Source organism: Phaenicophaeus curvirostris, chromosome 1, assembly GCF_032191515.1.
Source record: "Phaenicophaeus curvirostris isolate KB17595 chromosome 1, BPBGC_Pcur_1.0, whole genome shotgun sequence".
NCBI lineage: Eukaryota > Metazoa > Chordata > Aves > Cuculiformes > Cuculidae > Phaenicophaeus > Phaenicophaeus curvirostris.
Genome location: NC_091392.1, coordinates 74,526,110 through 74,553,705, shown reverse-complemented (window position 1 = coordinate 74,553,705; position 27,596 = coordinate 74,526,110). Strand labels below are relative to the sequence as shown.

Here is a 27,596-nt window from a genome sequence, read left to right as displayed (position 1 = left end):
AGCAATTTAAAAGGTCTAGAGATTATGTTCCATTAACTTTGGTATAAGTTTCTCATACTATCCATTTAGCAGATGAGTAGGACTAAATACCCAGCTGATGGCCAATTAACATTTGATGCTAGCATATGGCTTCGCTGGTGGGCAGGTACCAAACTTGGTATTAATACAGAAACTCTATGTACACAAAAATATTAAAGAAAATTTATGGCTGTCACAGGAATTCTGCGCACATATCCAGAACAAAATTCATTCCCCAGTAAAATTAAGGCAGGAAGCATGTAAGAAATAGATCTGCCCTTCAGGAGTGCCAAGAAATACATGCAAGAACATATGCTACAGGAGTCAAAGATGTATTTTCAAACCAACAAGAAAGGAAAAGTTTTGAACTTGGGGGGAAGCTACATTTTTTTTTCTGATCTCTTACTCTGACTAGTCAAAACAAGATAAGTGATTCTGCCCAAAGACCAGGGATCCCCCCATTCTTAGCACCTGAGAAGCTTCTGCTAAAATATACCTACAACTTGAACTACACCTAGAATTAGTTGGAAAAAAAAATAATACAGAACACTGTTGAAGTTAAAATTATTAAAGTACCACTTGGATGGAATGGGCTATATTTGGAAATGCATGTAGTGATTCTGACATTACCAAGGAAACAAAATGAAGCAAAATGTCAGTATAAAATATTTTGAGGTGAATAAAAATTTCATTTCTAAGGAAAATTTCACGGTTTTTTTTCTAGAATAAGTCCTTTTCTTCCTGATAATGGCTAGCTTGCAAGAAATTAAAAGCATTTAAAATTAAAATTATTTAAAATTAAAATTATCAACTTCTTGCCACTTCATCCTACTTGGTTTTGGAAACAACAGAAAAGTTTACACATCAAAATTCTGTCAGAAACACACTGGCTTCTGCTCTGTGCTGGGCTTCAGGGCTTTCTCTTTCAGGTCACATCCAACTTTTGCCTTGCACCAATTTGGAATGGGGCTCCAAGCCACCATCCAATCTTTCAGCCTCTATCTCAACACTAGATGAGGTATTTTCCCCTTTGTGTTCCTTCTTCTCTGCTATATAATTCTTCATTTTTCCTGCCCTATTTTCTCTTGTCATTTCCTTTTTGCAATCTTCCCTTGTTTGCAGAAAAATGCTGGATATACATTATCTTGCACTTAATTTAGCAGTTTTAGCAAAGGGTATCTTTTTCTCATAGAAATAAAACTTGTATGATGCTTTACACTTCTGCATGTTTGTCTCTCAATATCCCTCTGAAAATGCCCAACAGATGGAAAAGTCATTTAGCAGAGGAGTAAAAGCCGCAAAGATAGTTATGTTCCCTTGAGTTTTATGAAACTAAGTATCTAAGAAGACTTATGTCCAGCCTGAAAGAGAGGCTCCAAAGGAATGAGACACTTTATGCGTGCCGGACACCTGAGAACCCACAAAAGGACTACAACACAAAATCCAAGAGGTCAGGCAACAGTGGTTCTGCTCCCAGAATAACTCATCACACAAAATATTCTGTCCTGAATCAACCTCCTGAGTCAATGTCATCTATTATTATTTGAGATTATTTTACTATCAAAAAACCTAGGATATCATATTTAGCTTATACTGCCAGATGGTATTACCTTAATAACTCCTTAACTAGATACATGGAGCTTTTGTCAGCTGTGGAAAGCCCTCTTCAGGAAGTTTCTTACCCTTTGTTTGCTTATTAGAAGAATCTGATAGTAGTTCTGGTAATATAATGTGTGTAAGAGTACATATATTGTTTAGATAGTAACAGGTCTGTTTATTCCTTTCATTACTGTAGATTACTAATTAAGAAAATCAACTGAACATCTCAGTTTTTGCATGTTTACGCACCAATTAAAAAATTATTACAGCAATTCTTAACTTCTAAACCACAGCAGGTCGTTTTTATGGGGCACATATTTTTTTAGAAAGTAACTTGAAATGCTGAGGAACCATTACTTGAACTACAAACTTATAATGCAAAGCACTGAACAATGTGCCTTTGTTTGCTGTTTCTCTACATCGGAGTTTGTTCAAAGTAGAATTTTGTGTGCTTAGAAGTTCATGCCGTTCTGTCAGCAAGTATTCTCTGCAAATTAGATCAACACTGCAAATAATTCAAAAGCAAATGCTTGATGTTTATACTCCAAGATCCTCTTGTAGTAAGAGGTTAGGCATCTTTATCAACCAGTGACCTGCTTTGCAGCTTACAATTGTTATCAACTTGCGACTGCGCCACGATAAATGCAAACTTGTAGAAGCAGATGTGCTTTGCTTCTTTCTTGGTATTGTACTGAGTAGAATTTTTAGTATTCATTAAAAGCAGTGACAATCATGTAAGTGCCCACTTAATGCTTTTTCCCTCTCATTTCAACCTTTCAGAATACAGCAGTGAGTGATACAGTAAAAAGACTGCATAACTGTCTCAGATTGCTTTTTTAGCATCTCTTTGACAGTTCTGTGTTTAAACACTGGGGCTGATGTCTGGGAAATTCACATTAACATACTTTTTGTATGGTGTGTAATCTGAAATAACATTGTAAATGAACACTCCCCCCTAAGTCATCTGTAACCTACTAGCTCTAGACATTCTTGCATTGTAAAAGCCAGTAATTATATCAAACAATAAAACAGGAAACACATACAATACTGCTTGCATCTGCAAAACAGGATTTCTTAAAATAAATGGATAAAGGCAAATAAAATTTAAAAGATCTGACAGTAGTCCAACTTAGTCTCTTTGATATACTGTGTTTTATATGTACCTACACACATGTATAATAATTGGCCAAAACTACTTTTAAAGGAAATGCGGCTTCCTCTTATCATGATTTATTTAATTGCCCTGTAATTATGCAGAACCAATCCAATGCATGCTACAAACTAGGCCATTAGAGAAGCTGTGGTGAGTCAAACCAGAAGATTATGTAGCTCTGTACCTTCTGTCCACTAGTGGTCAGTAATACATGCGTAGAAAATTGTACAACTGCAAGGTTGAACCTTCCTTTCAGATGTCCACTTAGATTATGGCAATTAATGGTTTGAGAATGGTCAACTATGTAACCCACAGGGCCCATCTGCAAAAATATTTTTTTTTCTTTTTACTTCCTGGAATAGTTAGAGTGTTAAATAATATACCTCTCCAAGGAGATACACTTCTACCACAGCTTTTCTGTCCTTTAGAATACTCTCGGTTCTGGTCTACAACATGTGTCTGAGAACAATGAAAGCAAAGGAGATAAGAGAACCGTGTTAAAAACTAACAATTATGAAATACTTAGACTTCCTACATGAATCTCTCTGCAGACACAAGTCTCTATTCAAATCTTCAGATCCCACAAAGGTGCTTTCAGTATCTCCCAGTTACCACCTCCTGGCAGGGAAGACTACAGAGAGCTGCATGTGATGTCACTGTACAGGGTGCACAGCACTAATAACACTATTTAATCTTTGTGTATAGTGCTTTGCAATAGGTGTTCCAAGTGCTGCACTGAGCATAATTACTCTTCCACAACATGTACATATGGTAGGTGGGTCAAGCATCATTTTCACAGTTTTACAAGGGGCAACATTAAAGAGGTTGTCAAATCTGAAGAGGACTGACTAGAATTTGATTGCCTGTCTTCCTAAGGCTCTTTTAAATATCTCCACCAGAGGCAATGACAGTTCACAGAATCATATTCTACATCTTTCAGTCCTCTGGTTTCTCTCTACACTTCTGGGTTGCACTGTGTTCCTAAAGCTACACTTATCTGCTAGCTGGAATAAGACCAGGTATTTTACTCATTTGCTTATTGTGGGGGTCAGGGATATCAATATCTATGAAAATCACAGGACATTTTTAGGTGAGTCATCCCAAAGACTCAAAATCTTGAAATTTGTATATTTTCTACTCCATCAGTGGAAAGAAGCAACCGTGGTATTAGTACAAAGTGCAACAAATCCCCCCAAAACAAACATGTTGGAAGGAAGGAAGGAAGGAAGGAAGGAAGGAAGGGAGGGAGGGAGGGAGGGAGGGAGGGAGGGAGGGAGGGAGGGAGGGAGGGAGGGAGGGAGGGAGGGAGGGAGGGAGGGAGGGAGGGAGGGAGGGAGGGAGGGAGGGAGGGAGGGAGGGAGGGAGGGAGGGAGGGAGGGAGGGAGGGAAGGAAGGAAGGAAGGAAGGAAGGAAGGAAGGAAGGAAGGAAGGAAGGAAGGAAGGAAGGAAGGAAGGAAGGAAGGAAGGAAGGAAGGAAGGAAGGAAGGAAGGAAGGAAGGAAGGAAGGAAGGAAGGAAGGAAGGAAGGAAGGAAGGAAGGAAGGAAGGAAGGAAGGAAGGAAGGAAGGAAGGAAGGAAGGAAGGAAGGAAGGAAGGAAGGAAGGAAGGAAGGAAGGAAGGAAGGAAGGAAGGAAGGAAGGAAGGAAGGAAGGAAGGAAGGAAGGAAGGAAGGAAGGAAGGAAGGAAGGAAGGAAGGAAGGAAGGAAGGAAGGAAGGAAGGAAGGAAGGAAGGAAGGAAGGAAGGAAGGAAGGAAGGAAGGAAGGAAGGAAGGAAGGAAGGAAGGAAGGAAGGAAGGAAGGAAGGAAGGAAGGAAGGAAGGAAGGAAGGAAGGAAGGAAGGAAGGAAGGAAGGAAGGAAGGAAGGAAGGAAGGAAGGAAGGAAGGAAGGAAGGAAGGAAGGAAGGAAGGAAGGAAGGAAGGAAGGAAGGAAGGAAGGAAGGAAGGAAGGAAGGAAGGAAGGAAGGAAGGAAGGAAGGAAGGAAGGAAGGAAGGAAGGAAGGAAGGAAGGAAGGAAGGAAGGAAGGAAGGAAGGAAGGAAGGAAGGAAGGAAGGAAGGAAGGAAGGAAGGAAGGAAGGAAGGAAGGAAGGAAGGAAGGAAGGAAGGAAGGAAGGAAGGAAGGAAGGAAGGAAGGAAGGAAGGAAGGAAGGAAGGAAGGAAGGAAGGAAGGAAGGAAGGAAGGAAGGAAGGAAGGACCCTTTGGCACTTGCTACTCCTATAGCTTCTACAGCTTCTCACCACTACCACGGGAGGAATATCTGGAAAAACCATTGTTCTGGGTCACCTTCTCAATACAGGGATGTAGCTTAAATATTCCCTGAGACTCCTGGCAGGCAGTTTAACATTCAGAAGTCTGAAGGACATACCAACTCCCCAGAGCTTGAGAAATACTGGAAGAATGTTGCAGTGCACTCTTCTGTGCTGTAGTGTGTACAAATTTGACATGCCTTCGATGTACAAATGGATCTGAGCCATTGCAGATTTAAGAAATGCAATAAAAAACAACACTTTTTTAGTATGCCCAGTGTTTTAAAAATGACATCTGTTCTAAATCCCTACACAGCTCAATGTTTTTCACCGCATTTCCAAAGCCATTCTTTTGTAAATAGATAATTAGTGCTTAAATACTTCTTTCAAGGGGTTTCTACATTAACATAAAAATAGTGTAATTACCGATGGTCAAAATGGCATGACTACAATTTATAATTTCTAATTTCTTCTGCTGCTCTGAAGCTAATTTTCTTTCTTCTTCAACACAACTTTAATCTGTTTTAAATCTAAGTATTATTGAACCTAAAAATATAAAATACCTGTGATGAGAGGAAGAAAAATCACTACCATCATTTTGCAAGACTGAACAGTAAAGCAAAAGAAAAGCTAAGCCTAGAGCTTTTCTGATCTTTTATTTTTTATTAAGAACTTATCATTTATTTTTTATTAAGAACTTAAAAGTAGGGATGATGTTTATTGATCAAAATCAGCTAGTTCTGTTCTACAATCTAACACAAGAAACAGGTGATTCTAGCACTGCTAGTTACCATAGTTGGGAAGGCATCTTCACTCTAAAGTATTTCGTAGTCTGTAATAAAAATGTTATCTTTTGTCCTGCCCATGTCAATTCCTGAAATGCATGTCAAATAATTTAAACCATTCTGTGTGTGTACGATATGCAAGATAAGCATTTTCAGGAAAATAGTCCGAAGGCTAATTATTGTTTTCCACAACAACGTAAAGCCACCTTCTATTTTTTTATTTCAAATTTACCTCTAGATTGAATTTCAAATAGGAAGACCGTCTTTGGCGTTGGAAAATCTCAAGCATACATGCTGAAACAATGGATGTTATAAAATGTGTTAGTCTATGTAATCTTTCCAATCCATGCACAGAAGAGAATTTCAAGAGAGAATACAGAGGTATGTGTTGCAGCTTATATTACAGATCAGCTATTTAGTTACATTTCCAGGAAAGTAACCCACAAGCTCAAAGTGATAGTGGGTCCTGAAGCATACATAATTTGGAAATGATATTAAAGACCTGAGCAAAGATAGCTACACAAGCAACTGAGCCAACAATATGAGAGGTAAAAAAAAAAAAAAAAGGTTTTGGAGTAATTATTTGATGAGAGTACTAAAGCAGGACATGTGCCTTTGTCCTACAACACATTTGATATGCAGGTAGGGAATAAATAACAAAATGAAAAATAATGAAAAGGCTGAGGACAAGGATAGCTATAGCACACAGTGACTTTGGTGTATCTTTTGATATAACTTACCTTATCTAGCCTTGATTACATAGAATCATAGAATGGTTTGGGATGGGATAAAGATCATCTAGTCCAACACCCCTGCCATGGATGGGGATATTTTTCACTAGACCAGGTTGCTCAAAGCCCCAACAAACCCAACATTGAACTTTTTAAACCTCTCTGGGCAACTTGTTTCAGCATCCTTAGGGCAAAAAATTATTTGCTTGTATCCAATCTGAATCCACCCTCCTTCAGTTTAAAACCACTGCCCCTTGTCCTGTCACTACAGACCCTGGTAAAAAGTATTTCTTCATAATTCTTGTAGGCCCTCTTTAAGTATTGGAAGGCTGCAATAAGGTCTTGCCAGAGCCTCCTCTTCTCCGTGCTGAAAATCCAGCCTCCCTTTGCAGGAGAGGTGTTCCATTCTTATAATAGTTTTTGTGGTCCTCCTCTGGTCCCACTCCAACAGATCCACATATTTAGAAACAATACCCCTGAAATATTTTTGGCCCTTTAAAGTAATGTCACTAATATCTCCTGGACATACTGGAAAATTAGCATATGTTCAAAGCTGTCATACCACACATGCTTACAATGTCATTAAAACACTGGCCTCATAGCCTTCTGTTTGGCCCTACCATAATAAACACTTTTTTTTTTTTTTGGATTATCCAAAATTGGATCGTCAAATTTGGAAGAAAAATACAGAGAAGAATCTAGGTAAAATAAAAGACAAATTATTAAAACAGGAGAAAGGCCAATTCAGGAAAAAGAAGGAGGGAAATAACCAGGTAGGCACCACTGGCAAGTTTTGTAAATTGACTATTCATCCCTTCTTCCCTTCTTTTTCCAAACTAGCCCGGATAAGGGTAGCAAGATAGAAATCTGACTTGCAAAACTACATCATGATAATGCCTGACTGGGCAATAAGAGAACAGATGAAACTGGAATATAAATTCATGCAGAATAACTCAAGAGCTGGAAAAAATACACCAACTATAGATACACACTGATGGGTTCTGAACTAGATAGCACCATTCAGTAAAGAGATCACAGAGTTTATAATAGGCAATTTTATGAAAATTCCATCTCATTGTTCAGACATAGTAAAAAATAAAAACAGAATACACCAGAAAGGAAAAGAGAGACTAGGAGATTCACTATGCCAGGGGATAAATCTGTGGTGCACTCAGATCATGCACAGTTCTAGCCTCACCATTTTTAAAAACGATATAGAACAAAGAGGTACAAGGAGTGACACAGATGATCAAAGGCATTTAAGGACTTCTAAACAGTCTTCAGCCTGAAAAAATATCTTAAGGGCAGATATGGGAAGAGTCTATAAATTCTAATGCAGAATGAAGAACGAAATTGTTCACTCGCCTCTTCCTGTATTAGAAATTACCAAATGAAACTGGTAGGCAATAGGTTCAAAATATGCAAAGTTTTGCACACAAGCCATATAAAATTTTGGAAATGTGCCATAAGATTCTGTTGGCACTCAAAATTTGCAGAGATTCATAAGGTAATTAAAAAACTCAGAGAAGAAAAATCTACATATTAAACACAAAGTAATGTTGTGGCTTAATAAATCCTTGGACTCTGTGCAGAGAAAGCTGAGAAAATATGCTCATCCAGTTACCACCATCATTTAATCCCCTCCATAGAGTTAGGCATCAACCTAGCCTTAGTAAAACCTCGAATTCCAACCTGGGAAGCAGGGAAGGAGCTGTGAGAAAAAGAAAAGTGAAAGAAAACAACTAATTATCAAAAACAATCAAGTGAAATGAAATCAAGTGGAGGGCTTTAGGGGTCAGAGGATAAAAAGTATAAAACTATGTGAACTAAGGGGCAGACAAAGCAGAGCACCTTGGCGGCTAGCCACAGTCCAAGACAACACTGGGGTAGAGAGACATATTATCTGAGCTGGTACAGGCCTTCCTGCGTACCCACACAGAGTTTGCCTAAAAAAGAGAGAACATATTTTAGGGTATGACTCAGCAAGCACATGTGCCTCTATTAGCACAACCCTTTAGCATGTGCACGGAAGTTAACGATGTTAACAGGTACAGAATTTTAAGTAGAACAGAAGGATAAAATCTGAATTTGCTGAAGGGCCTCTTGATAAGATTAAATAGGCCAAAAGACCAGAGCCACACAGACCCAAGAGGGTATGACAGAACAGAAAGCTAAAAGGTAAGACTCAACGCTACACAAGTCACAGTGCAGAAGCAGGAGCAGGATATGTATCTAGTGACTAAGAGGAAGCTAAGATCAAGGGGAGGTATAAGAAAACAAATAATCTAGTGTTCATTCCAAGGCAAAAATAAAGTTATAGTCTGATAGAGGCACAAAACAGATTTGACCCGCATAAAAAGTCAGAAGGTAAGCTCTGTGCTATGTGATGAAGGAATGGACAGGGAAATCTGGTGGCAGGAGATAAGAATGATGGTGGAGGTAAAAGTCCGTGACAAAGCCTGCCAGTTACTTTCTCAAGAAACTAGTAAAATGGTAAGACAAGGAAGAAGAAGATTGGGTAGGCTGGGAGAGTTGCAAAATCATAGCAGGTACTGGAAGCAGGTACATAGAATAAACAAAACTGTTGGAGAGTAGTGTCTTTCACAACAAAATGGGCAAGCAGCAAAAGCTTTGACAATCTCTTCTCAAATATAACACTTCTAACCATTCTACTATTTACTATAGATTTTGTAAACACTCAAGGTATTCAAGAGTTGATTTTTTTCATTTAAAACAAAAAGAACTTTCAAAAAAACTACAGTTTCCATTTTGAAATCTCAATTATAGTAATTTTTAAAAAAATGTTTCCAATTTTGAACTGGAACAAAATTTTAAATGCTAGCTGAATTAAATCTATGTTGTGACCCCAAATTATTTCATTATTGGATTTACCAGAAAGAATTATAAAATTAAGTCAAATATTGCTTTTTTTAAATTGCCAAGAAACTTTTAAAAAAGTCTTTAACTTACTAAATTAGTGTGTCTCAAAGATACTCTTACAAAACTATAACTCAAATCAAAAAGATCACCTTTTCCCAAACCACACACTACCATGAAATTGGAAGCATGCCTGAAAAGTCTGAAAATGAAGTCTTCTTTTGGAGTAAAAATTATGCAAAGACCATCCCAGAAATGCCTTGGGAAATCTACCTAACATACTGAGAGGATTTCAGCTTAAGGACTTCTTCAGAACACTGTACAGCCGTGACCAGCAGGGAGGCAGATGGAGAACTAGGGAGGCAAAAACTGTGGAGCAAGTAACATGTGTAGTCCCAATCCTTGCTTGCTAGCAATATCCCAAAGCACTTTTCTTCCCACACTAGCAGATAAATAAAACGGTATTATTTAGAAGGGATAACCATATGGTTTGTATAATCTTCATATGCTATTTTCAGTACATTATTTTAATACATGGTAGAGACCTAAAAAATAGGATTAAAATTTGCTTTCTGTTTCACAACCAACCCGCACCATTTGAGTGCAGAGGTGAAGAGCATTACAACAGAGTATGTTATTTCCACATGCTGTCCCTACCTTAAGACCCACAGTAAAATGCAATTGCTCTACCTGGAGCACTTTATTGGGTTCCCAAGGACAAATAAACATTTATTAGTCTTGATAATAATTATTTGCTAGTAAATATTGGTTTAAATTTTGAAGTCTTGACTTTTTTTCATATTCCATTTCAGCCTACAAGCATCTGTCTGCTTTGTGCCTCCCCAGTGTGGAATGCTGAAATATGTATCAAAGAAAGACAGGAAAACTGCAAAAATACCAACTAAGGGAAAGAAAATTAACCTAAAAACTGAAATCCATTCCCCTTAAACTGTGCTCTCTCTCCAGCTCCTTCATTTCTTCTCCCCATTTTTTTATAATTTGATACTATCAGAACCTTGAAATCATTTTTATTCTAAATTAAGGTATTCACACTGCCGAAGGAACAATATTGATCAGGATTTTTGTCTGGATAAAGTGTACGCTTTCAATTTTTCACTATCTTATTTTATCGTATACAAAACATTGCAGAAGCACACGTAAATCACCACTCTCTTGCCCAGTGGAACAGAATTTCAGTTAGCAATGTCAACAGTTGCCTACAGAAGGTATCTACATCTGGTCTGGTACATCCAAGACAGCAACCACAGGCATACATTTTGCTTTGTTTGGAATTGATCACTGTGGTGCAGCTGAGCCTCAGATAAAAAATCTAAGCCTCCCGGGTTAAACAGACAAATGTTTTCAGTCACAACAACTTTTTTTTTGTGGGAAAGCAAAGCCATAACAAGGTATGTAAGAGGTTTTATGTAAATCATTAAAGGTCTACTGACTTAAATTGTTGCTAACACCAAGATGTTGCTTAATGTACACTTGAGAGTGTGAAGGGAGAACAGATGAATAGTCTCACAAATCTTATTTGCTCAGTTGGAAAAACGCAAAAAATATTTGTTAAAAAAAACCTCACTGCTGCTCACTGCCATTCAAATGTAAAAATCAAATTAATATTCATGATTTCAGAGTGCATGATATTTTTTACTGGGAGGCAGACGGGGCAGATAAAGTCAGTAAACAAATTTACTTCCAAATCCACACAGAATTCATTTTTTTACTTCACTAGGAAGTCCCAGCTCAGTAAAATCACCAGCATGTATTAACACATCTCCATATGGCATTTGGATAGGATCAGTTCTTGAGTGAGTATCAGAAATACAGACAAATCTTGTATATCCTGGAGGTTTTGGAGCATCGTGGGGCACTGGATCAACCCTGTAGGAAATGAATCATAACAAGGTTAAAAAGTACTTATGTACTTCTCAGTGTCTCATACTATTTTTTACCTTTACACAAGATTACACAGACTTCTAGATCTGTCTGATGGAAGGGATTTATTAAAACAAAACTAACACTAATGGGAGGTATAAAAAATCTTGATGTTCACATCACAATGTTTTCAGTATTTGTTGGGTAGATAGATTAGTTTGAAGAGATTAAGGAAAAGGGACTGAACTATGGCAATAATTCTGAAACAAATACTTAAAAATAAATCAAAGGCACTGCCAGTTTCAAAGGAACAGTACTATCCCATTGCATTGTTTAAATATGATTATATGGTACACATGGAGAAGATTTATTTTAGATACATAAATACATTTAAATGCATTTTTTCCTAATTATTACTTTTTTCCTGGAAGTTATATAATTCCTGCAAATTTAATTAACACATTTTGGAGATACGTTTCAGTGTGTTAATGCAAAGCAAGATAAAAGCTCTCCTGACAACAGCTATAAAAGTACGTTCAAGCCTGACTATTATCAGGACAAATGTGGCAACTTTCTGGGCTTAATTATACTGAATGAAATCAGATGCTGCAAGGGGTGAGTCTGCATTGTTCAGAGCCCAATCTCAATATTCAAAACTGAAGACACGAAAATTTCTGACCCAGTTTGATGAGACTTATGATTGAGAAAAGGAATGCAGAGAACATCTTTCTGCTATATGAGGAACACTTATTTTTACAGCTCAGTCTTTTTACCCTCCATCCATATTCTGTTAGAATATACAGAAGTTAGAATATACAGAAGCAAATGTATCTCTATGCTGCTATACTATATCTGCTATTCCAGTTAGGGAATTCTGGTGGAATAAAATCAAAAAGCCACAGATGCAAGAGTTATACGTATGTCACTAGAAAGCAGAGTTTTGTTATGAATTATTTTACTTCTACAACATTCATTTTGAAAGGACAAATAAAATAGTTTTGTTCACTGTTGCAATGCATAATACATATTTCTACCCCTTGCTGGTTGTGCTTCAATTCAGGAGTTTACTCTTATATAAACAAACTCAAAGAAAACACGTTATAAAGAACTTTGCTGTTAATAATACTATTCTTGTTTAGTAGGTAAATTTTCAGAAGGCATTTTATTGCTTGAAAGACATGTGAAAAAAATCTGTAATCACACAATCTTTCTCTAAGTCCAAGAAGAATTCTTTGGAGTTTACAAATGGGTAAACTCAGGTGGTTTTGACAACTTCACAAGACTACTGAGAGACTGAGGAACAAACCTAAAACACTGAAATCTTCTCAAATATGGAAAAAGTTCTTAGTATTTTCTACAATATAACCACAAAACTAGAGCATGAACAAATTATCCTGTACCCCTCTTTCTTATACCTTTTCAGGAAGAAAAATGTTGGGTTTTTTACAGCAGTACTGGAGAAACAGACTTTTAGCAAAAGCACCTTGCAGTTGTCTTTCTGAAATTCAAGGTTTTGAGCAGAAAGTAACAAAACATGAGATAAGGAGCAAAACCAGCTGTGATCAAATCACATCTAATGAACACCCAGAAGAACGTACATGCTAGTGGGATACGTAAGCAGCATGTACTGGAGATTGTAAAATTTGGCTGATAAAGAGTAGAACATTTGGACCCTGAGAGATAGTAGCTGTGAACGTTGCATGTAGAGCTGAGGGAATGTGTATGTTGCTGGAGGACCACAGGCACATGTAGAAGGGCAGATGAGAAAAAAGATTTGGATGCAGGGAAAGTTAGGCATAGGCGGTCACAACCTCAGAAGTGCAGCTGCATGACTGCCATCACATGTTAAAAATGTCTCTGTTTTGGAGGCAAGGGAGTTGCTATAGAGCAAGCTTCATTGGTGGCGAATGGAACCATCAGGAGTACAAAGGAATATGGATAGTGAATAGTGGGTTTTAAAGTAGTGAGTGAGGCTTGTCACAAGGTGTGAGCTATGTGAAGGGTAACGCATTCAGTTCATGGAGTTTCTCCACAAAATGAGCTGGGATGGCTGGATAAAAATGACAAGGAGCTGATCCTGGCTATTGTTGCAGTCATTCAAGCTAAAAAGATTAAATATCAATACAGTAAGCAAACTTCTGATTACTGCTTTCCTTGCCCAGCACTTCCTTAAGTCAGTAAGCCGGCTTTAAATTATGTGTACCACCCTGGCACAACATAAAGATATGGACCTGTCTAAAACACAAATTTTTGGCTTTTCAGGGTAAGGTAGTCTTTAAAGTAGGTGCTTCTCCTTTAGAAATCTTTTAAAGCTCAGCACTAAGTTAGAGGTTGAGGAGTAGCATGTATTTCAAAAGTTGCTCCTCTGAAGTTGAATGGACAAAAACCCCAGACTTACCATGGCAAGCTTGCAGTATATAATATATATGCTTTTTCTTAATAGTTTGGATGGGGATGGGGAAGATATGGACAGCATTTTCCTGGTTGCTGAGGTATGTGTAACTTTTAAATCCTGTGCAATGGGCCAGAGAATTTTCATGGGGAAAAAGGCATCAAGAGGGAAAAAAAAAAGACAACCAAATAAATGAGATGCAGGTTTTCACTCTGAAGTGATATGCACACACTGAGGCCGGATATAGGTAAAAACATATGTCAGGTTTCACAAGCCCATCTAAGTTGTTTTACTGGAAATAATTTCTGAAGGCTCAATCCCCATATTCCTATGTAGCACATTCCCACAGCAGCTGTTACACCAACACCCAGTGCGCTACTTGCAGCATGCGCAGAGGAATGAAGATCTGCCGATTATTTTTGTGCAAATGCTTTTGTTTTTCTTTAAACTGGTATGAAAACTCACAGAAAAAAAATAGAAAAGCAAAGTTAAAAAAATCTCAGAGTGGAAACACTGCCAGAGGTTCATTTATACACCATATTTCAGTCGTTTCATGAAGGAGCAAGGCAGCAACTTCCCAGAAATTATGGACTTGAAAACACTACCAGAATTTACCACCCTTGTTGACAGTTGCAATGCAGTCATCTCACAGCACAGAAATACTGGACTAAAATAGGGTTAGGAAAGGGCGGTCAATGTGTTATGGGCACTAAAAATGAAACAAGAAATACAAAAATGCATGGAAGACCAAGGAAGAGCTGCAAAATTGAATTCAGAAGAAAACAAGCACAAAAAACTCCCTGTGGTTCAAGTAGTTTACCACAAGTTCAGATGTTAACAGGGCTACGTGAAATCTGTTTATGATTGCCCGCAACATCAATAATCTAGGTATTTTGAACTCTACACAAAGAGTAGCAAAGTCCTCAGCTCCCTGAAGTCAACAACAAAACTTTCATGGACTAAAGCAGGGCTAAGATTTCACCCATAACAACCATGTGAATAAAAGGTGCTTTTGTTACACTTTTTATGTCTGCTTTTTCCTTCTTTGTTACTATTCTATTCATTGCTAGCAGCAAGAGCAATCCTGCTGATATTCAGAAATATTATTTACAATTTCTGCACCAAGAGAAAAAGCAGGTGAAATTGTAGTTAAGTGTTTCAATTGATTTAGCCTGGTTTTCTATTTGCACTCACTTCTTCAATAGTATTAATCATTCATGAGAGATTGCTAAACTCTTCTAAGGAACCATTTTCTAAGGATAGCTTATTTTCAACTGCTTGCTTAGGTGCAGAACTTCTATCATGCAGTTGTCTAAGCCCCCAGGTAGTATGATTTGCTACTGATTAGAAGTTTAAACAGCTTACTGTCAAGTACCAAGTGGATGCTAATAAAAAACTTACTTTCAGCCCAGTAAAAAACATTCAGCTCTTAAGAAAAGTGAACAAATTAATGAGTGCCCAGGAATTATCTGAATATTCACAAAGAATGGCTATGCCTCAACAAATAAAGCAACCTGCATTTGGCATTTTCATTTTTAGAAGTATTTCTGAACCCACGTTTGTTTGTTTGTACTTCTGATACCATTTGCCAGCTCTATAAACAAAAGATGTTTCCCAGTGCTAACACGCAATTCCTTTTTCTGTTTGTATTTCAATAGTACCTAAAAACTCTCAACACTAATAAGCTAATTCACTGTCCTGTAAAACTGAGTGTCTGCTCACAACCCCGGTGTACATATATATGTAAGTCTTCAGGTTTCTTTTAATATAATATCTATTTTATGCCAAAGAACTAGTAAGCATACACTAAATAGAGAGATAGCATTCAACTAGTCATAACTGCTGAGTTTTTTAACTGCAGAAACCATGGTCTATGTTTGTAAACTATCAAATCATATTAAATACTAAAAATGTGAACGAGGTGATTACTTATACCATCTTCCTAAAATAAAAAGTTTCCTTTAAAAAAAATTAAAACCAGCCTTTTGATCTAAAGATAAGGCTGCTTCCCTCTTTAATAAACACAATAACATTGGTATTCCTATTCCCTATAAAAATATTTTACAGTAGAATTTTATACTTAATTTATTTGTAATAGCATTACTGTTTCACTTTGCCTTCTGGCTTTAAACTTTATGGCAGGTTTCATTTTGTAATTATAATTCTCCACTTTACATTAAAAGTAAATCATTTAGAGCAGTTAATTTTACTGATGTTGTCATTATATAAGAAGTCAGAAACAAACACATTACTTTAATTACTCTTTAAGTACTTGGTATCTTCAGCACATCAATATGGAAGTAAGTTGTCAGATGGGTGCCCACACTATTTTATTTATTGATGTGATTTTCCCCTTGCATGTAGCTGTAATATAACTACCCAAACAGTATGTTATAAAGATACAAGCTTGATATTTTCAACAGCTATTTACTTCAATAAGCAAGCACACAATGCAAACAAACATTATTAAGATTGCAGAAAGTATCATCCTTGTAGCATCTCTTATTACACTGCTTGCTGCTTCTCTTTTTAATACGTTAAGTGTTATGTATTAAAGTTATGTTAGTGCAGTTATCTTTCTCCCATTCCTTAACAAAGTAGTTATACTTTCCAAATGGATTTTGTAACATTATTGTAATTATTATTACAAAGACAGCAAACCAGTGTTCTTTAAACTCTTTTTGACTGGTCCATCAAGTACCACATCAACAAGGCAATAACAATTCAGAAGGCTGTGCTAGAGCAATAACAAAACTATAATACTTACATTTGCACATGTGGGGGCTGAAAACGTCCCTGGTTAATGTTGTAGAACGTGAAAGCCTGTGTGGGGTTGGAGCTGTACTCATCCACTTCAATTATGAGTCTACTGTGCTGATGCCTTCTAGCTGCCATAATGTGCGACTGGGCAAAAGCCATGCTTGCGCTGTGCAGTTCAGTTTTTTCAGACAATCATATCTGCTATCTTCCTACATCGATGGAAGACCACCATGACATCTCCTTACCCAGTCAGCACACTCTCCTTCGAAAAACCTAAAAGCATATTGAAGAGACAGAACATAACTGTTGGACAGCTACATCTGTTTGGCATTTGCTTTATTTAATATGAGATGAAGACAAAGGGATAGACTCTTAGCTCAAAGAACTCATCGCAAACCCTTCCAACTCAGCAATCTGATGAACACAATTTAGTTGGGGTTGGGAAGTAGGGAGTGGAAGTAAATTTTCTAAAGAACACGGGGACAACTTGCTCAGATATTTCAGGCATTTAATAGAAATCTAAAAGATAAGGCAGTCATTCTTCAGAATTGCACGTCAAATAATAATGTTTCTTCAACAAAATCATTCACTTTCCTTTCTTTTTTTAATCACATAGTTGAATGTTTATTCCCCATCCTCCTTCAAAAAAAAAAAAACACCCACCAAACCTGAAAATCAATACACTGCTGTGCAAGTCTAAAATCTAAGTTCATTAAACAAGAATTCATTTGACCAATTCTTCAAAAAGTCTGTGATATTTATTACTGTGATTGTTCTTTACAGTCTAAGAAGCAGAGTAAATGGCCTTCCATGCTCTTGCTCCTGGTGTTATAGTGTAAGTAAAGGAAATCTTGACACAGGAAGGGCTCCTCCCTTCAAACGCATTCTCAGACACCACTAGCCCAATGTTCTGGACTCACTGGAAAAGAAAGTGACTCAAAAGCTAACATAGAGTTAAAAGTTATTAAACATTTAAAAAAGTAAAATCCATACAGGTTTTATATTTGGGAATAATTTTTTCCCTGAAGATTTCGCAAGCCTAGAAGAGCAGCACTGAAAATGGGTAGAGGAATAGCAAAGTGAAACCAACTGGAATGCAAAGAGTATCCCCTAGAAACAGCAGAAAGTAATTTAAATGTGAGTTTTACTTTTGTTTCCCAGTTTTAATAAAAAATGGATTATAAGCTATAAAGGTGGGTATTTTTACAGTATAATGTTGCATACTTTTTAGAGGTTGTCTGTCTTAAATATTTACTTTCACACAGCAAGTGTTCTTTTCTTCTAGGGAATATAAGTAATCTGCATTAGAAGATGTATTTCATGAAAAGCCATGCTAGAATGCAGCAACTCACTTAATATGTGCAGTTTCTGCAAAGCAGGGCTACAAGTATTTTGTGTGACCTTGCTGATATGCCTTCCTTCCACTCTGAAGGGACCACTGCCAAGAGTGATGGATGAGGGAGATCTTCATAGTCACTCAAATTTTTAAAATTGTTTAGAGGTACTTAGGTCCAACTCAGTTCTAGTGGAAGTCAAGCACCTAAGCATTTTTAAAAATATGGGCTTCAGTCCTTTGCTTAACTACCACAAATGTTAAGTGCTCCAAGAGGTGGTGGTGTTATTTTTGTTTGGGGAAATCTTGTCCTTCGGAAACTGAAATTATTCAGTTCAGTTTTGTTACTTGCTGAATGGCTGTAAAATGATGACAACTTGCTGTCACTAATAACCCAAGGATAACAGTCTGAGAATGAAGGAGCAGATTCCTTCATGCCCTCCCCTAGAATTGAGTGGTAAGGAAGTGGTAGAATAACAACAAAGAAAATTTTGGATTTTAAATACTCTCAGATGCTGTGTTCAGTCTACAGAACAAGCAGCAGCACAAACGAATGTGCCAGAGCAGGGGGAGGGAAGGGACGCACGATCCTTGTAAGAATAATCAAGTACAAATTTCTGCATTTAGGAAATAAGAAATTATGATGGCAGATGTGAAGAAACCTCCCTGAGGAGATTCCTGTATTAAATGATGCATTTGAAAAGAAGTTTGACTAGGGAAGGTCAGAGATTTTACAGGGTGCAAACTGTTCTAAGTGAACCTACTTCTGTTTGAAAGAAACTATTAAAACCGGTGACCTCTAGAAATATTCTCCAGTAAGATAAATAATTCATTATTCCACAGCTCTACATAAGTATTTCAAACTACCTGAAAAACACAGCCTTTGTTTTATAATTCAGGGATTATACCCACTTTATACGCAACTGAACTAAAGTTGCAAAGGAGTGAAGTCACAGCCTTAGGGATATTGAATCTCTCTCTTTGGCCTTTCTAAGTTCTCAGAAACTCCTAGCAGTTGAGAAAACATCTTCTGTCAGCCTGCTCTTTGGGTCCTGTCTTATGAGTTCTCTCAAGTTACACGTCAAATCTGCTACAGAAACAGCAGATACCCCAATATCCAGCAGGTACCCCAATATCCAGTCTTGATCCCCACTTCCTCTTTCAGTGTAAGTAAAAAACAGTACTTACCAACACAAATTAAGTCAAAATAACAAATTTGCCAACAGAAGCAAAGCACAGCCAGCACATTGCTGATAAATACCCTATAGTGCTGAAGCATTATTTTAAGCAAGAAATCTGTCCTTGCACATGGGAGAGTGCATGAATCACATCATCAGGCCAGCTTGAAAGGATGCTAGCTAGCCACAGACAATTCAGCAAGTTCACTGTGTAACATGTAGAAAACAGGAAGACAACATATTTCATTTGAGGTAAGAAAAGGTTAAAAAAAAAAAAAGTGATGCAACAGCATTGCTAAGCCTTCTGCCAAATGACAGTCACCCAATGTCTACCCTGGACACCTAAAAAGCAGCCAAGACTAGGGAAGAAAAGAAGCCAGATTCTGCAATAAAACAACTAGCAATCACATGAATGGCTTGTGCTAAACAAAAATCAGATATGTAGCATGCATAGTAAGTATAATTCAATAGCAAGCTTAATTCAAGCTCATTTCAGAAACATACACAGATGTCTTTGAACCTTACCTTTCAGTCTAGGCTTTTCTTCTTGCATAAGTGGTTGGCTGACTACTAACATTCTCGGTGTTCGACAGAACAAGCTGTCTCTTTCCAGTTTGACTGATAACCAAACTGACACCCATTACTCCCCTCTTTCTGTTTTCATTTCCAATAATCCTCCAAATCATAACTTTTTCTTTCTTTTAATATTCTGAAATTTCTTCTTTTCCCAAACCAGAGTATAAAATGCAGCAGGGAAATAATTATCTGCTTCTACAGCATGCAAGTTTTAAAATTATATGCCCAGCATTACCAACACTGAGGAGTAAGACTCAAAATCCCCACAGCAACAACATGCTAACCATCTTCTTCCCCCAGACTTATGGAGCTGCGGGATGTCTGCCAGGGAAAAACAGAGACATGTAAAAAGAACTGCAAGAACATGAATGCTAAAATAAATATCACAAACCTGGCTGTTAGAATCACAGACTCAGAAAGCGCTATTAAATCTGCTAAACCATCATCTTATTGATAGCAGGAATGTTCTCCATACATTATTTTTCTGCTGCTTTCTCTAGCATGTGCTCAGGTGTTCAAAGAGCCCTGACCCAAAGTTCACTATGTACAATGGACACAGCTCCACCACCTTCAGAAGGCTTTGCATCAAGCCATAAACTATGCAGATTGCAACCTCTCTCCTGAGGAATTACTCAACTAGGCAGGTGCTTGAATGCAGACATATATTAAAGTCTTTTGATGAGGTCTTTAAATAAATCTTTGTATTAAGATTTTTTACTTTTTCAGCCTGAAATTCCTTGTATTTTCATCTCACAGCCTTCTTGTATAGCTGGTATAATTACTTCCCTCTTTCCCATGAAATTTCCAGGCATTTTATGCATCCTATTTCTCTTTTTTCCCATTTCGAGCCAACGTTTTATTTAATCTCACTTTTTCACTCACAGATTCTGCTTTATTCTGTGTTCATCCTTCAGCTCACTCTCATGTCCACTGTCTCTCGCAATACCTCATTCCATTATTCCCACTGCTCACTCCATCATCTACCCTTTGTCTCAAACCCAAAACCAACACTGAGACTTCTTGAAAATTATTCCAGTAACACACAATATTAATCTAGACTTTAAAACAACATGGCTCAAGCAGATGTCACTGAAACAATAATTAGAAACTAAGGTAATATACTGATGATGATAATATTAAAAAAAAAATTATAAATTAAGAGAGAAAACTGTGAAGGAGTTATCTGTTGAACTTCACTTGCTACATTACAAAAAATCTGGAGCCAAGAAGCACAATACAGCTCTAGCACACCCCTGCAATCGTTGAGAGGAGATGTCACTACACTTTGCACTAGGGACAGTGAGATAACAAAGAAAGAAGAGGATGCTGGGACTCTCACCTGTATCAAAATCAGTGGCAAAGAGGCAGCTACAGAAAACATGTTAGTTTTGTTCAGAGAGTCTGACATGCTGGGATTTGGGAAGGCAACGAAGAAACAAAATGTAGTATCAAAGGTGTTTTCATGCAGCTATAAAACATCAAAGCCATATTTTTTCAAGGAAAGCCAGTAAAACAAGATCAGTAGAATACCTTAAAGAAGCACGTGAGAGCTTGTGATAGACCATATTGTGTGAATCTTGGATATCACTAAGAAGAAACTCTTCCAAGAGCCTTATGAAGAGTTCAGGCCTTTCTCTATACTACACCACAGTACTCTCCATACACTGTCAGGACACCCTTTACACAGGGAAGTAGATCCTTTATTTAAACCCCCCAAAAAGCACTACAGAGTATTCTGCAGCAATGGTCCCAACTGTCATAATAACATTCCCATAACCACTAGTGACTGGCTTCATCATCACAAATTACTACTTTTGTTTTACCCCCTCCTCCCCCCCAAAAAAGCTCGCTATAGACTGACCAGCCATAAGCAAACATACTGGAATCAGCAAAATAGTCACTTACTATGAGAAATAGGATGAAAATGCTAAAGGTTTTTTGCTGTCTAAAATATCCATTTCAGATACTCCAGAGAGAAGCCAATCAATGAAATTAGTCTGCTATCTTCAGTCTGCCATTGGGAAATGAATACTGAAATAATCCTAAAAAAGGCAGCATTCTGTGGGAGAGGATGAGCCAGGCAAATCACTCTGCAAATGAAACCTTTTCCAAAGGGATACACTCTCGTCTTCCTCCTTTTCATTTTCTGAAACAGAATGCAAGTCCTGGCAAACTACAACCACTGAGTCTTCCCCTTTAGGAGACTAGTTTGGACTCGTTTGACAAATGAGGACTTTAAACTGAAGGCAGCATAATCAAATGCCATCGAGACACTTGTAGAATATAAGGTCGATCATGCACATTTCTACTGATGGAATCGTTAGGCTTTCTAAATGAATACAATTTGTCCTAGACAGAAACATTTCCCCTTGCATTTACAAAATAAACAAATAAAAATGCGATATATCGAAGTGAAATATGCACTTACAACCCCCCTTCTCCCAAAGCAAATACTTTATTTACCTGCAATTCGTGTCAATGAGAACTAAACAACAGCATTAAAAAACCAACAGACTCCTCACGGATATCTGAATTACAATCTCATAACCTGTGGTGCTATTTAAGGTGTTTATCACCCTTACAAACCTCCCAGAGTTCTTAATGATGAACACAGTGACCTCAAAATCCTGCTGGGAAACCTAATCCTACGTCAGCTACAGAAGCCGTGTGGCATTTGAGAGGATTAGTTTTCCTAAATGCCAGTTTAGCAGTGGTGAAACATGCCAGGGTGACAGCCTTGAAGCCTGCAGCCCTCCATCCCCAGCACAGAGGGGCTGGCACCCACGCCAGGCCTGGCACACGTCCCTGCCAGCCTGCGTGCCTCAGGCCTGCTGCAGAGACCACTGCGCAAGGGCAGCTCTAACTTTACATCCACACAGGTTAAAAAATACCCAGTTTTAAGCAGCAAATAAATATATAAATCAGAGTGAGCTGTGTAATGCAGATTTATCTCCACACACACACACACACACAAAAAAGAAATGCACTCACCAATCCATTCTGTGAGTATGATAAGATGGCAACACACACTGCTCCATCTGCTCCTCGGGGCATAACATGCGTGTGTATTACTGTGCAAATCTGTAAAGTTGTCTTAAGGTCAAGAATTGGAATAAAACCTTACACGACTTTTTACCATGGCTCTTACCATGGATTTCACAACCCTCATCTGCTAACCAGAGCACATACAGTGCACTGTGGTAGGACCCTCATTTTCAAAACCTTGCCAATGGTGTTTCTTTAATTGAAAGAGATCACAGGCATCACATTTTTCAGTCTTCACTTTCTTCAGCAGCTACTGCTGAATGAAGTTATATCATCCTCATGATTTATTAAGACAACTCTTTGGATGGTCTTTTTAAAACACGTCTGAGATAGTTTTCTGTGCCAGCTAACCGTTACCAGTCGAATAATAGTCAGTTCCATGACCATACCTTTTCCCTGGAAGTCAGAGCTATTCCCACCCATCATGCTGAGTTACCTGTACACCTCAAAATCCTTCTGACTTCTATGAGAAGAAATGCAAAAACATCCTCTTCTGTTCAGAATCTCCTATTTCACCTATCAATGAATACTTCAGTGTCTATTCACACATATTTGTTAACTGCAGATCTACAGGGCACTGAAAAACCTGGTTTGTAACGTGAAAAAAAAAATCAGTGACTTAAGAAAGACCTCTTATTTCTCTGTAATTACAGTTACCTTAACCTGCATTAGGAAAAAAAAAACCAACAAATTCTCCCAAGATAATTCTTGCCAGGCTAAAATATACTCATTTGCTCACTACAATTACCTGTCAAATAAGTTATGACAAAATTCTTCACAGAAATTAATTTTTTTCTTCAAATTAGTTTTCTTCCTTTGCTTGCAAATACAAGTATTACATGTTTCTCTTATTATCTTAGTTATAAAGAACACTGACATACTTGTTAGCTTCAACTGTAATAAAAAGATTATATAGCGACAGCAAATAGGAAATGAGATAAAGTCTTTGTCTTTTGGAACTATGCCCTAACATCCACTTCTGTGGAGTTTCCTCCACAAATATATTGTATCTACTATATGCCAAAGTTCTGATCAGATATCCAGAAAAAGAGATTAATGAGTTCAGGAAACACCAAAACTGTGCATTTGCCTATGAAATCTAATTTTGTATTTATTTAAGCAGGTATCACTTAGAAACCTTCTTAGCTAGTCTTCTTTTGAATTATGGTTGTATGATATTTGATTACTTTTCCTCATTTCGCTACCTAGGCTCCCAAAACTACAGTAACTGAATATTCTATTTATGCAGATTTACTTTTATTTGGATCATCAGCAGTATCATTTTCTGAATCAAATTCTCATCCATACAAATAACTGTTCATTTGTTCAATTTAAAAAATAAACAAAACCTAATATTGCTTTGTTTTCAACTTAAACTTCTACTTTACAATACATCTATCATATCTTAAGATTTAAATACTGCAATACTCTAAGATTTAAAAACAGACTGAACATTTTGAAAAGCTAAATGCATTATTGTAACACCACATATGATCTTGCCATAATGTATTTGGGGGCATATTTGAATATTTAAATGGATACATTTTTCTAAGTAAAACTAAATCTTTTCCCTGAAAAATACACTGTTTTGGTTAAACATTACCTGTATTTCTACCAAAATACTTGCAGAGGTAGCTAATCTATTTAAGTAATTACCTCTAGGGAAGGAAATTTTAAATAAATATCCAAAAACCACAAAACTCATTCTCACTCAAAAAAAAATTTCCTTCATCTGTTGCAGTATTTCAAAACCTACTGCTTTTCTGAAAAGCATGAGTATGTACTCATAAAAGATGAATTTCAAGTCCCTACATGATAATACTAATTCTAAAGGAAAATAGCTAAAAACACAGGTTATAAGGGGAAAGTATCAAAAATGGACATTCCAACAGGAGTAAATTAGGGCTGTGGGGATTTGATTCTATATTTCAGCCTGTGATTTGGGCATGTCATCTGATTAAGCTCTTGAATCCCTTAAAATATTATTTACTGAGAAGAAGACTATGTAAGTACTGAAACAGCATATATTTTAAAAACAGTTTGGCTTCGTTTTTAACTAAAGAATGTTCTTTTGCTTCATACTTCTGTGACAACTGGCCTTACGCTCATTTTCTAGCCTTCACCTGAACAATCCTCACTTGGTCAAGTCTCACTTTGCCTGCAACACATATTTTATCCAAACCAATTTCAATGGAAATTGTGTATAAATGCATGGACTTTGACCAATTTGATCATTCATGCGTATCTAAGGGCAGAATATATCCCATCCAGCTTAGTGTGTTCACTGTGATGCGAAAATTACATCAGTATATGTCAAAGCCTAATGCTTGAGCAGAGGATTATTTTAGTAGACAGTTCAAGTAGTTTTCATGTAAGCATTCAAAATCAGTGTTGGTCACCAGCAGCGTTAGTCTGTGGCTCAGCAAAGTACAGCAGAGGTGCTGGGGTAGCTGAAAGCAGAGGTGACTGGGCACACAGCATCCCAGGAACAGCCAGCAGCATAGGCAGTGACTCCCCTGCTCCAAGTTTAGCGGGAGCCGGGAGCTGCTGCTTCATACACAGGCAAGTTAATACTCATAAGACAGTTCAGAAAGTCTTCCCTTTTTGTGCAGCAACCGCTGTCTGCTGCAGATAAATTTCCCTTACTGATATTCTCATCTGATTTCAGAAAGAAACCTAACACTAACAACTCTTGAAAGGTTGCTGATCTCTAAGTCAATACACAAGAATGGAAAAGAAAAGTGGCCAATCTATTCCTGTGGTACAAGACGAATGAAATGCCAAAGTAATAGCAATATAACACATACAAAGCGGGACACAGAACACAGCTTATACGTAAATATAGCGATACCATTTCTGAGGTCAGTAGATTTTTTCCTTTAAGGTCTGGATTTAAATTATAAAATTAATCAAGCAATTCCATAACAGCTACATTTTTTTTCTTTTAGACACAAAACTTTGAAAATTAAGTATACCATCCTGTTGATTTTGTTGTTTCCACTTCCCACTAATTCAGCTGTATCCACCTCGCTGAGATCCTTCAAGCCTTTTGATTAATGTTCAGGCAGGGAGTAAATAGGTTTGTTCTGTTTATTTCCAGGTATCCTCCCCAGGACTAACAGAAAGAAAAAATACTCAACAGTTGTTTGGGCCACTCACTCCTCCTACTCATCAAGTCATGTCCACAAAGAGCCACCCTACATGGTTCCCAGAAAACAAAAACAAGAGCAACTAAACCACTTCCTTCAAAGAAAGAGAGGATGGATAGTACATGGGAATTCCCAGACAGACAGTCTGAAGGTGGGGAGAGCATTTCAGACCACACATCCTATATATTCTTAAGACCTAAAATGAATAGTGCTGATTAGCAAAGTATCCAGTCCTAGAGTGCCTTTCTCACATAGGGATACTTCAAATCACTGCTTTCCCTGAAGCTAAAGAGGCTACTCTCAAAAGGAGCAAGATTCAGGAGAACTACCCTGAAAGTGCACTCATGGTACTCCATGGCAGCTAGGCTACCTCAGGTGGAAGCTATCAAACTGAAAATAAACTGCTCAGGCTGTGCCAAGTGACAGGAATAGTTGGTCAGCAACTAAGCTGTCTGCCTCCTAACTGTGACTCCAAGCTGTACACACTGTACATCAGCTGACTCACTGGCTGCTTGGAAAACTCTTTTGAAAATTTTATTTGGATTTACTACAAATTTTCATGTGATACAATAGATGTCAAAACAAAGCCACACAGTTTAGGGGTGAAAAGTAAAGAGAGATCAAAGTGAAAAAACTATTTAGTAGGAAAATATCGAAGTAGTGAAATGAACTCGCTATACATCTTGGAGTTTTCTTTTCCATTCTGACTTACTGCACCAGCACGGTGAAACCAAAACATTTTTTTGGTGTTGCCAAATCAGTAGTTTCCACTGAGATGTGTTGAAGCTGCCTTTTTTTTTTGTGTGTGTGTTCTTGTTCAAGGTATGAAATTGTTATTGACAGTACCTGAAATTTAATACATCTCTTCCCCACTGCATTAGGCAGGGTATCTCCAACTTCTACCAAAAACTACTCATACTATGGACAGAGCATGCGGGGGCAAAACAGCTGCAATACAGTGAAGATAAGCTCCGAGCAAGAATTGTTTTACTTTCCCTCCAAAGAACCAGAAAGCTGTTCACAAAGTTGAAACAATCTTCATATTACTATACACTATGTTCACATACCAGGTGAAATCCAACAACAAACTATGCTATATTGTACAACCACATGGTAACAGGGAGTCTCTGCCCCAAACAGCTTACAGCATCCAAAACTCAAAGGATATGGGAGAAAACTACAGCAATGCAGAGAACTGACCAGTGCAATGGCAGAGCACTACGTTCCTTTCATTTGCTTTTACTGAGAAGGAAACTATAATCAAGATTTGCACCAGAAAAAGACAAAAGCAGAGAGAAGATGGGATATGGGGGATAGTCAGTGAGGGGAAGAAAAACATGGTAAGAAATAAAGTGTCATGCAGGGTGTTCGAGCTATACTGCACGTTAAGCAAAGCGACGCGACTGCAAGAGCTGGCAAAGAGAGAGCTTGGGCAAAACAGCCAATTAGGAAAAGGCAGAGAAAAAAACAGTCAAAAAAACCCATCAGTCTCCTTCATATGCTGCTTCTGTAGCTGCTCTGCTGGCTTCAGTCTTAGGTTGAATGGTAAGACCCTCACATGCCATAAGGGAAGCTGGACTGGCTATATGTCAGAAGAGCTGAACTTAAAAGGTCAAGAGGGCATGCCACATCAAAAAATAGCTTTCAAAAAAGCAATATATGCTAAATACAGTAATCTCAGGTTTAGCAGAACTGTATAAATTAAAAATATATAACAAGTGAGGGCAAATACTTGCAATTGAAATGTGTTATACAAATGTATTACACCTCTAAATCTGTGAAAAAAAAAAAGATGTCTCCTTACTACACTAATATTAGTATGGTTCTCCATACTCTCCATAATGTTAAATGACATTATGAACCCAATCTTACTCC

The 27,596-nt window shown here is 37.6% G+C and overlaps 2 protein-coding genes across 2 annotated transcripts in view; both read right to left on the bottom strand.

Moving 5' to 3' along the window:
- LOC138724325 (patatin-like phospholipase domain-containing protein 2) overlaps positions 1-27,596 on the bottom strand; it is a 520,777-nt gene that overhangs the window by 264,438 nt on the left and 228,743 nt on the right. The gene's annotated exons all lie outside the window — the stretch shown is intronic.
- MPPED1 (metallophosphoesterase domain containing 1) overlaps positions 1-27,596 on the bottom strand; it is a 65,229-nt gene that overhangs the window by 34,078 nt on the left and 3,555 nt on the right. Inside the window, 2 exon segments of the mRNA XM_069865343.1 lie at positions 11,119-11,294; positions 16,448-16,713. Of these exon segments, the coding sequence (XP_069721444.1) occupies positions 11,119-11,294; positions 16,448-16,599 (328 nt within the window). The 5' untranslated portion in view covers positions 16,600-16,713.